The sequence below is a fragment of the Denticeps clupeoides genome, chromosome 16 (assembly GCF_900700375.1).
Source record: "Denticeps clupeoides chromosome 16, fDenClu1.1, whole genome shotgun sequence".
NCBI lineage: Eukaryota > Metazoa > Chordata > Actinopteri > Clupeiformes > Denticipitidae > Denticeps > Denticeps clupeoides.
In genome coordinates, this window is record NC_041722.1 from 5,213,512 (window position 1) to 5,225,086 (window position 11,575).

The 11,575-nt window shown below is 51.1% G+C and overlaps 1 protein-coding gene across 1 annotated transcript in view; it reads right to left on the reverse strand.

Moving 5' to 3' along the window:
* The window catches only part of tshz3b (teashirt zinc finger homeobox 3b), a 31,665-nt gene extending 21,272 nt beyond the window's left edge, over nt 1–10,393 (reverse strand). Inside the window, exons 1-2 of the mRNA XM_028957060.1 lie at nt 9,565–10,393; nt 8,689–9,202 (exon numbers count right to left, since the gene is read on the reverse strand). Of these exons, the coding sequence (XP_028812893.1) occupies nt 8,689–8,728 (40 nt within the window). The 5' untranslated portion in view covers nt 8,729–9,202; nt 9,565–10,393. The remainder of the gene's footprint in view (nt 1–8,688; nt 9,203–9,564) is intronic.
* Nucleotides 10,394–11,575: the final 1,182 nt, after the last annotated feature.

Genomic DNA, 11,575 nt, shown 5'->3' on the forward strand with positions numbered 1-11,575 from the left:
GACATGCTCCCTTCATTTTCTCTCCACCTCCTCCTCCTTTTATTTTATTTTTTTTCCTTTTCCAAGGCAACCCAGAGCAAGTGCTAGCAGGGGTCATATCTTTTTAATTATCTTTCCTGCCTTTGATTAATTATTCCCTCTGACAATAGCGTGTTTCTAATGCTTTTCACCTGCCCGCACTGATTGACAGCTCCTCTGTCTGATTCAAAGCAAACAGCTGCTGCCATGATTGCCTAGCAACCAGGAGGTGATGGATGAGACCCAAAGATGGATGGCCACAATAAATCATGTCTCCTGCTATAAAACTGGAAAAAGAGAGAGGGCGAGAGAGAGAGAGAGAGAGAGAGAGAGGGAAGGGGGGACGATGGAGGGAAGGAGAAGAAGAGAGGAGGAAAAAAAACAAAACAAAACAACCTTTCTCCTTCTGTCCCTCTCTCACTCCCACTGTCCCCTTCACCCTCCCTCCCTCTGTCCATCCATCCATCCGTCCCTCTCTCTCTCTCTCTCTCTCTCTCTCTCTCCCCGAGCCGGCCGAGGCGCAGGTTGGAGTTGGGGAGGTGCGTAAACATCATTAGCTCACCTGCGCGGTTAAGCAGGAAAATTAAAAGCAGCAGGCGGCTGCACCAACATGGCCGACGCGCTCCTAACATGGCTGACGTCTGATTGACTGAATGGCAGGCGGCGCTGACAGGAGCAGCCAGCCAATCAGGATCAAATCGTATCATCCCTCGGTGCCACCCACCGGCTGGAATTTGTAAAACATAAAAAAAAAAGTTGGCCAAACAGGAACAGGGCTGTAAAAAGCCCCCACATGTCAGAATGAAAGTCGGAAAGACTTTTTTTTTTCCTTTAAGGTTTTTTTTTTTAAAGGTCGACTTCATTTCCTGCTAATGAAGCCCAGCTGTTCCGACTCCCTCTGCTGCCGTGACGACAGTCACCTCGTCCTGAGGGGCCGTCTTTCAAAAAAAAAAAAAAAACTCATGCAGAAACATGTCAGCCCCTTTCCATAAAACATAAAAAAAGGGTTACCGGGGCAGCGTGATGACAAACAAACACATCAACGTCCGTCCCCTCCCCCAAGCCCTGCCGCGACTTTTTATTTTTACCCTTTTGAGCAAAAGCGGGCGCGGCTGAGCGCCGCTCCGCTGGTATCTGGTAACAAACAAGGCGCGGGGCTGACCCATCCATCATGGCCGCCGCACATCCAGGGCCCGGCGCTCCTCTCCCGGCCGGGTTCGGGTTACAGCTTTGCGCGGCCAGTCTAAATAATATTCAAAATGATGAATGACACGGCCAGCCTTGTATCCATCATCAATCTCTTTTTTTAAGGAGCATCCATCTTCGGTAATGCTGCTTTGAATCATGGGAAAGGGAGAGAGCTCCGATTCACTGGCGTAGCGCCCTCCAGAGACTTGTGGGGGGGAAAGAAAGAGAGAGAGAGGGGGGGGTCTTGAGTGATACCTGTCAGCTAGTGGGGCCTGGGGAAGGAATCGAGGGACGGACACACACACACACACACACACACACACACACACACACTAGAAGAAAAAAACACAATTAATGAACACACACTCTTATAAAAATGACTCGGTTAACGTTTGGGAAAATTCTGCGCGCACACACACACACACACACACTCCGACACCCGTCCCCCCTCCATCTAAAACACACACCTCATAAACTTGTCCCTCTCACACTCCACCCACGGCAAAAACACAGGAACACACAACACCCCCCTCGCGCGCACACACACACACACACACACTCTCTCCTCCACACGCATTCTTTTCCACCTCACACTCAGGAGTTGGAGGAACGTGAGATCCGGAGCCGCATGATTACTGGAACTGGCCTCCCCTCCCCTCCCCCCGGCGGCGGGCGTGGACGGCGCGCCTCGTCTCCGAGGCCGGGAGATGGCCCCTCGCGCGGGGCTCCCCGGCAAGGGCCCGTTTGATAAATGACACGCGTCATTCTGTCAGGAGAGAAGGGCGGGTCCGTGATGTACGACCGCGGCGAGGAGAGGAGGAAATCGACTGTTTGGCGTGGAGCGCCTCTTCCCTCCCTCTCTTCTCTCGCCGCGTCCTCCGCCGACGTCCCGCTCCCGAGCCGGAGACCCCGTCCCCGCCCCGTCACCCCACACAGGAAAAAAGCTCCAGAGGCCCAGAAAAGCCGGCAGTTCTATCAATCAAAGTCAACTTTGGCAACAACGCGACTACTATTTCAAATAAAGAAACCGCCGAACTCAGACAAACGGTCTTAACATGGAACCCGATCGGCCTTCCCCTGTTTTTATTTCTCCGTCTCTCTCTCTCTCTCTCTTTCTTTCTGCCCCCACCATCCCTCTATCTCACGCCCTCCTCTCCTCTTTTCTTCTCCGGCGCGCGGGCGGTGGGGGCCTGACATCTGCAGAGTGCATTTAAAGAAAAAAATGTGTCAGGGAAGCGCGATTCCCCCGCTGCCCCCGCCCCGCCGGCGCGCTTTCATTAGCTCACTGGCAGGGTGGCACTTCTCAAGCTCATTACAGAGGAAGGATTTATGGAGCAGAACCCAATGGCGAAGAAAAGGCATCTGTCAATAATTGCGGGGAGCGGGCGCGCACACACATCTCGAGAAGCTTTGAAATCTCATTAGGTATGCAGTTATCAGGCATAAAGATCAAAAACATTACTCAACTCCGACAGAATCCGACCAAGAAACATTAATTAGCAACAGGCCCGCAGTATAAAATAAAGCAGACTTCCTCTCTCGCCCCCCCTCGCACCTGCCTCCGTTTGCCAGGGAGGGCCGGGGACGGCCCCGCCACGCATGCCAACGGAGTGGCGCGGACCCCCTGGCCTGGATCTCGGGGTCCCCTCTCTTCCTCCGGCTCATTAAAAAAAAAAAAAATGTGTGTGTGTGTGTGTGGGGGGGGGGGGGGGGGGGGGGGGTAATGCCGAGCATCTGAGACTGATCAGCGCCGAGCGGCGCGGCGGCGGAGTCGAGAGGAAGAGGCCTGTCAGGGCTGAGAGGGATGTCAGAACCCTGGCTGGCCCTGATTACGAGAGCCCCGCTCCCCCCGCCCTGCCTTTCATCACCGCCACCAGCCATCAAAACACACACACACACACACACACACACACTGGCATGACGGATGGCTGTCAGTTTCGTCCAGGCACCATCAGAGCTGGAGGAGGAGGGGCTGAAACCTCCTGCCACTCACACACACACACAAATAAGAAGAAGAAGAAGAAGAAGAAGAAATCGGCCATAACCACAATCAGAACCCCCCCCAATCGGCGTCTCGTCTCCGTAACCACCCAACAACCCTCGCCCTGACCACCCCTCCCTCCTCGCGCCCCTCTTCCTGCCCCAACACGACAACAACTCCGGCGGGGATTACTTCCGTGCGGCCGCGCTCAACTTCCTGCTTCCTGTTTCAAACTCGGGCCCGTGAGTGAGGAGCCGCTTCCCATCATGCCGCGGGCCTGGCCTGACAGCGAATCAGGCCGCGCGGCGGGGACTCCCGGCCAATCGCAGCTCGGCGATGGAGAGCGAGTTTGTGGCGCGTTTTAATAACAGTGTTTTAGGGGGCTGACATGATTCCCTAATCACAGGGGGGGGGGCAGATAATCAGTGATTAATTAAATATGAATCGTACCATGCAGCGGGAGAGCGTGCGTGCTATCGTAACGTCTACCTGTAGTGTGTGTGAGAACGGAAATGAAATTAGAGCGACGGTGAAATGGTTAAACAGCCGACCCGCATTATTTTCGCTCCTGCAGATTTGCGCGTGGGAAATTGTACAAGTGGCGCGTAATCTGCTAATTTATGGTTTATTTTTTGGTTGTGTGCTCATATTAATGAACACACAACAGATGCAAGCAAAAAAATTGCCATCCTCTTGCACCATAGGCACACACACACACACACACACACACAAACAAAATACACACATATTCACACAGGCTACAATCATTTTACTATATACATAGTATATAGTGTGACATTTTACTTGTAATTTTGATTTGTCCTTATTCTCACATTAAAAACAATGTGGTTTGCAATGATTCTACGTAAAATGACAAAAAACGAAATCGGAAAAGACGACAATGGTGTTTTATCTACAAAACAAACCCATTCGGTTACAATAACTAGCGAATAATTCAGCAATAATTTTATGACGCTCGCAGCTCGCAATATTCAATATTCTCCGCCACACCGGTGCTCACGGCTGATTGTTATATACTTATTACGCCGCCATACCCAGGCAGACAGAGGAACACTTCCACGTGTTTATCTAATTTATTTTTAAAGGCCTGAAAGACTGCGTGTGTGTGTGTGTGTGTTTGTGTGTGTGTGTGTGTCTTGCGTCGTGTCACCCTCCCTGCACCTTCACTAACCCTGCCGCAATCGCAATTCATCGCCATCTATTCACAAAACAATCTTTGGAGAAGAGAGGGTGGAGGGGCAGGGAGACGGAGAGAGGGAGGCGACGGGGAAGGAGGGAAGGGAGGAAAAAAAAAAAATGAGAGGAGGATGCAGCCTTGTGAGCCAATTTAAGGAATAAGTGCTGATGCATCAGCTATTGACTGTTTCAGCACTCGTGATAACGCTCAAGGCGAAACTGGGAGCGAAATGACAGCATCAACCGCCTGCAATAAACTGTAGCCTGCGAGACCAAGGGAGCTCTAATTGACAGCTGTCAAGCTAATGGGAGCCATGACGGAAGATTCCGGAAAAAAAAATTCTGTTTATCAACCATCAACCCCCGGCGCAGATCCTCTGGAAGGGAACTTTCTCTCTCTCTCTCTCTCTCGCTCTCCCTTGCTGTAGGGTTATTCAGCTATTTCCCTGTACCCCTTCCCCTGTCTCCTTCTCTCCTTCCTTCTCCGCCTCCTCCGCTCTTAACCCTCTTCATTGTTGCTCACTTTTTTTTTTTTTTTTTTTTTGTTTCGCAGTGAAAAAGGGAGAGGACGGCCATAACTAATCATCGTGTCAGTTGGCTGCCTGGGAGAGGGTGGCTTCGGGCGCAGCAATGCGAGGGCAGGGCGAACAGCGGGCCCGTCATACGCACGCACGAACGCACGCGCGCGCGAGCCCCGAGCCGACACCTACAGACAGGGCCCGGCGGGCGGCTCGGCGCCGCGGCCATCGCCGCCTTTCCAAATCTCCCAACTGTAATACCATTTCACGATTCCGTTTACGTTATAGTGCACGGGAGCAGGGCAGAAGGGCGCCAAATACACACACTGCGATTGTACTATATTCCATTATGTCTCCAAATGTTACCGTTTCATGCTCCTTACTGTGGGACCCGAACCCGGGCTGGAAAAAAAAACATTTTCCATGAATTTGAATGTGAGTTTCCCGCCTGTTGATACCCAGTGTGGGAGCGCGTGCTCGAGATGAGCTCTACCGTCACAACCCCACCCCAACCAACACACCAGCACATGATTAATAATCCACCGCGTCCGCAATCAGTCAAACGCCTCCGGGAATCCCAGAAATCAGCTGTTTCTCCAAATCCACATCCGTCACCGTCGAAATATTTACATAAATCATATTCAGCTTCGCCCTCTCACGTCACGTCTCACGAATTCTGAAGACTCATAATGACCGCTGTCAACATTATCTATCTTCGCTTCCACGTGCGTGTGCCTTCAGAAGGCCCAACATGGCTGGAAAAGTTGAAATCGCCTCCTGGAGTCCACCAGGAGTTGTAAGGTTTTTATTTTATACACACACACACACACACACACACATATATATATATATAAATATATATATATATATATTTTGTTTTTTTAGTTTTGTTTGATCTTCTCTCTTCTTCGCCAAAACAATTGACATGTTTGGTCTGGAGAAGCTTTGAAGCCTGCAGACAAAAACACTGCATTCGCAGGGCATTGTCCCCACCTGAATGGCGGAGACACACACACACACACACACACAGAAAGAAAAAATAAAAATAAATTAGTAATAACTCCAGGTGCGGGTGTCCATGAACGCTGATACCGTGCCATTCGCCCGCCGACCATTAAAAGCGCCCGGTTGCAGCCAGCGTGATTACCCAGGTACCCCGGCCCATTTGTCACCTGCAGCGGCAAATTGAGTTAGTGCATGGGCTAAAGGCATGGAGGACTGTGTAATATCAACCTGATTACATCAAACTAGCTGCAAACCTAATTGGGCTGGATGACAGTGTGCGCAGCTTGTCATCTCCAATCATTAGGCCCGTCAGAAATCCATCAGCTTTACAGCTAATTAGGAGAACACTAATGAAGCTGGCAAAACAACTTTTCTTTTTCTACGGCTGAGCAGGCCTTTCAGACTCGGGGTGGAGGGGCGGCGAGGAAGAGCGAGGTAGAGGAGATTTTCTCATGCAACGCTCAAGGTTGCCGGGGACTGGATTTCCCAAAGTTCCTAATCAAGGCCCATCATCTGCCATCTTTCCTTTGCTCTTTCCATCACTACGGCGCAATCAATTTGTCATCAGTCTTTGTGTGCCACGGCGCAGTCGTCAACCTTATAACTTGCAGCTGCGAGGGCTGCTGGGAGGGAGGGAGGCAGACAGAAAAGGAGGGGCAAAAGGGGAGAGGATCACAAAAAAAAAAAAAAAATCACAGGAAGTTCCCTCCTCTTAAAAAAAAAAAAAAAAAAGAAGAAGAGCCTCTTCGCCGCTCATCAAAGGAATAAATGCCTTATTTTTCCCCTCCTCTCACTCCTCTGAAATGAGAAGCCTTTCAGTCATCCCTCGCCCGTCTCCTCCCCCTCTCCCCTGCGTGTCCATTAGGCAAAAGCATTTTGATAAAGTAAAGCGCGGCCCCAACGTATGGGGGGGTGGCGTGTGTGTGTGTGTGCGTGTGTGTGTCGGTTCAAAATGAGAGCACTCACTCTGCCAACTTCTGATTGACCATTAGAGCCATTGATGAATGTGGCTGTCAAGGGGGAGACAATTAAATCAAATATGAAACAAAGTCGCTTTGACGGGTCCTTCTGATGGAGCAAACCATTCTTCCGTCTCCCGATGAGGTTATTAGTTACATTTTTTCTGTATCTGCTCTCCCTCTCCCTTCGTGTGTGTGTGTGTGTGTGTGTGTGTGTGTGTGTGTGTGTGTGTGTGTGTGTTAGCTCGTCCGAGTACTGTGTATATGCGTGTGTCCTTGTTTTAAGTGGACTCGACCTGTACGTACAGTAAATGTTACATTAACATCTGAAGGACGAACATCCGCCATCTGCAGCGAGGAGCAGAACAACAGCGACAAATAAATAGACCGACGTAACAAAAAGTCATGAATTGCTAATTAAAACGTACCCTAAATCGTGCATCGGAGTATTATAAACAGCTAAATGTTTCTGAAGAAATAATAATAAAACATTTAGAGGAGCCACTTATTGGATTTCTTTCAAAATACGCTGCAAGGAACTAATGACTTCAACTAAAAGCGTGCATTAAATCCATAATGGTAGCATAAACAGGCTAGGGGCGTAATTATATTTTGTAATTTGTATTAACTACATTTTAATAAGCTCTGGTTGGGAGTGAGATGGAGGAATGATGGACGGGGAACTTTCCGGAACCTTATTTATCACTCAGGCTCAGGCTCAACTGTGTTTTTAGGGGCAACTGGAATAAAAAAAAAAAAAAAAAAAAGTACAAAAGAGGCAATTAAAGGATGTTTTAATGGCTACTTGTCAGAGCAGACGTGACGTCACGGAGCTCCGGCGTTGCCATGGCGAGTGATTTATTGATGTTTATCGGGAATTAATAGATCAAAGACGAGCCAGATGACAGGCGATCAATCAGCCGTCAAATCAAAGATGGCAATTGTCCATTAAAAGCCTCTTCCCCGGTCCACGCACTCGCGGCAAGTCAGCCGAGAAATAATCTTTAAGTCCTTTCCCAGAAACGAACAAGAAAGAAGAAGAAGAAGAAGAAGAAGAAATAAACTAGGCGAAAGTTGACACATTGTGATCAAATGTTTTAGCTCAAAGCCCCCGAAAAACAGCGAAGGCGAGCATCAAAGCGAGGACATGACAGTCAGCTGACACCCGAGCCCCCTTTTCCCGCGCTGCCTTATAGATCTCTAATTCATGGAGTCAATATCCGCGCCCTGCGAGGAGAAACTGGCGGCTACGCCGAGACGGAGGGACGGAGGAGCTTCACTCGCCGACTTTCAGCACCATTTACCTCAGTTTTACATTCAATATAAAACGTATACAGGGGACGGTAGGTAAACGCGGCGTGTCACCCCCCCTCTCGGCCCGCGGTTAGAGTAACGCCGGTCTGGTAACGTCCTCCGGAAAAAAGGAGGGACGGAGGAGCTTCACCCGCCGACTTTCAGCACCATTTACCTCAGTTTTACATTCAACATAAAACGTATAGAGGGGACGGTGGGTAAACGCGGCGTGTCACCCCCCCCTCTCGGCCCGCGGTTAGAGTAACGCCGGTCTGGTAACGTCCTCCGGAAAGAAGGAGGGACGGAGGGACGGCGGGACGCAGGAGGTTCACTCTCAGACTTGCACCATTTACCTCAGTTCTACGTTCAATATAAAACGTACAGGGGACGGTAGGGAAACGCGGCGTGTCACCCCCCCCCTCCAGTGTAACGTCCTCCGGAAGGAAGGAGGGACGGACGGGCTTTTTTCTTTTTTAAGTATAAACATATAAAAGGTATATAAATGTGTATAAAGAGTTGCGGAGCCTACCTGCGGCGCGCCGGGGCGCTTGCTGTTTCCTCCTCGGCATGTTGCCGCCGCCGCTGCCGCTGCTTACAGGGAGGCGGGCGGGCGGGCGCGGGGAGGGAAGGGGTCGGTCTCTCTCTCTCTCTCTCTCTCTCTCTCTCCCGCTCTCTCTCTTTTTTCGGTCGGAGGAGTTCTTCTCTCGCCCCGCGGATCCCGGAGCTGGCTCCTCCGCTGGTAGCACCGCTAGCCCCCCTGAACACGGTACCTGGGGCGCTTTCACGGGACCGACATCGATCGGCGGTTTCCGCTCTCAAATAAAAAAAAGGCAAAAGAGGAAAAAAGAAGAAGAAAAAAATCTCCTTTCTTCCCCTCTCTCTCTCTCTCTGTCCTCTTTCTTTCTTTCCGTCGTCCTGTCTCTCTTCCTCGCTCGGCTTGGACGTCGGCTGCCGTGGGGGGGACGCGGGATTAAAAAAGCGGGGGACCCGCGATCCTCACTCGGCGCGATCCTCACTCGGCGCTGGGAGCTGCAACAGGCAAGCTTAAAGGAAAACGAGAGGATCGCGTCACTCAAAGTCCGCAAACAGGGGCAAACATCAGGCGCGCTGTCACATTAACCCCTGGCGCGCCACTGTCGCGTTACCCCCCCCCCCACACCCCACCCCCCATCTACTACCGCTACAAAGTCCCGAGACCCCCCCCACCCACCCACCCACCCGTCACCCATCCGCACTCCCCTCCGCTGTAAAGTACACAATGACCAGAAAGGGAGAAAAAAAGAGGCTCTAAACGCTGCGGAATTGACTATTTAAAAAAAAAAAGAAGAAGAAGAAGAATCGTAATGAATTGAGATGTTTCATCCGGTTCGCGGACGCTCCACTTGGCGGTAGAAGGAGTACTTACTCCGGCGCGCTATCCATGAGGAATCCGAGCCTGTGCGCGTCGCGGCCGGGGAAGGCGGGGAAGGCGGGGAAGACCCTTCAGCGCGTCGCCGACGCCGCCGCGACGCGGAACAAATCCCAGCCGGAGGAGAGCCGCGGCTTCCCGGCGGCCGAGCGGAGCGCAGAAATGGCCACACGGCGGGGATCGATGCGCTCGGCGCTGGATTGGGTCTCCCTGGCCGCGGTAATGCGCATCGGGAGGAGGGGGCGCGGCGTCGCGGAGCGCGGAGCGCGGACTTTTTTTTTTTCTCCCCCTCGGCCGCTGACGCCACTTTTCTTTTTTCGTCGCTTGTCTTCTTGTCGTATCCACCTCCTTTCTTCTTCTTCTTCTTTCTTTCTTTTGCTGCGGCGGGTATTTAAAAGCGACGCGAGCGGATCGGAGTTGTCTTCTTTAACCCGGAGGATGCGTTCTTCGCCTCCAAAAAGTCCGACTTTAAAATAAAAGAAATGCCCCTCTCTCTTTTTTTTTTTTAAATGATCTGATATTTTCGGTAAGATTTCAAATCCCCCCCCTCGTGCACCTAATGCATCTGGTTTCGTGACCTGGAGGTTTTCGGCGTGGATAAAGTTGTCCGTGTTTTTTTGCAGATCTTCTCCCGGCGAAGGGGTCTCCGAGCCCGACAGGCGGACGGTGAGTTGGACGCCCCCCCACACCACTCCTCCTCAAAGAAAGAAAGAGAAAACCCCCCCCAAAAAAAGAAGAAGACCTGCTCCTCGCCGCCTCCTCTCTCCAGATGTGTCGAGGTCCGCGGGACGCCGGTGGATCTCCGCGCCGCCGTTAGATCCGCCCAAGCATCTGTCCGTCTCACCATTGGCGCATCCGTCAGTGTCACGCGTGTGACAGACCCCCCCCCCCCCTCCCACCATCTCTCTCTCTCTCTCTCTCTCTCTCTCTCTACCCCACTCACCCCCTCCACTCGCCAGCAGACAGCGCGCCACGGCGCGCCGGTCTCCCCCGCGACGCGCGCGCTCCCGCGCTCACCAACTCCAGCGGGTTTTTTTTTTTTTTTTTTTTTTTGGGGGGGGGGGTGCATGACTGGTATTGGGTGCTGTTATTCCGGGACCAACAACAGCAACATCACCTCGTACGTTTTTCTTTTTTCTTTTCTTTTTTTTTAAATTTATTGTTAATATTTCCCGGATCCGCACAGACAGCATCCGACAACGAGTCGATTCATCCCGATTCTGTATAAGTCAGTCGGAAAGAAAAGTTTACTTTTCAACGAAGGCCGATAAAACGAGCTGGGAGCTGCGTGGCAATGGCTGAGCGTGTAAAATGTACAGTTTGGGTTATGAATGAATCCCACAAACGTCCCTTTTCTGGATAAGTGTGTACATAAATGTATGAGTAAAATGTAACGGGCCAGACGGCTAGTTTTAGGTCGTCAGTCCACAGTTTCCCCATCAAATCCGTCGATTTAGATTATTGCTGCTGTTATTATTAGTTTTTAAAACCAACTATGTCGCACTAATGTCGACAGCACGACTTTCAAGTCGCAAAGTTTTTTTTTGCGTTGAAATTTAAAGGGACGTGAAATTTAAACGCACATCTCTCTCCCTCTCTCTCATCTATCCGAATACTTGGCTTAGGGAAAGGTGTGTGTGTGTGTGTGTGTCCTGATAGCCCCGATCCGCCGATTATTGGCATTCAGCTGGAAGTTTCCAGGCCTTCAGGATCGGGCTGTTTATTGTAGACGCGGGTCCGTTAGGATTTTTTTGGGGGGGGTAATTTCCCGTGCTGGAGGGTGCAGGATGGGGTCCCCCGCTGCCCCGTATCCAAAACCCCACAGCAGGCTGCACGTCCAGAGCACGGCGATAACGTCCCATGCCTTTTATTCAGTACTAAAACAGTAACTTACAAAATAATTACGTATATTTGACCTAGTTGCATATACCGAATTACTGTTGGGCATGAGAGTGTATGTACCTTGTGAGTAGTATCGTAGTAGTAAAGCAGCTGAGGTGTCGCTACA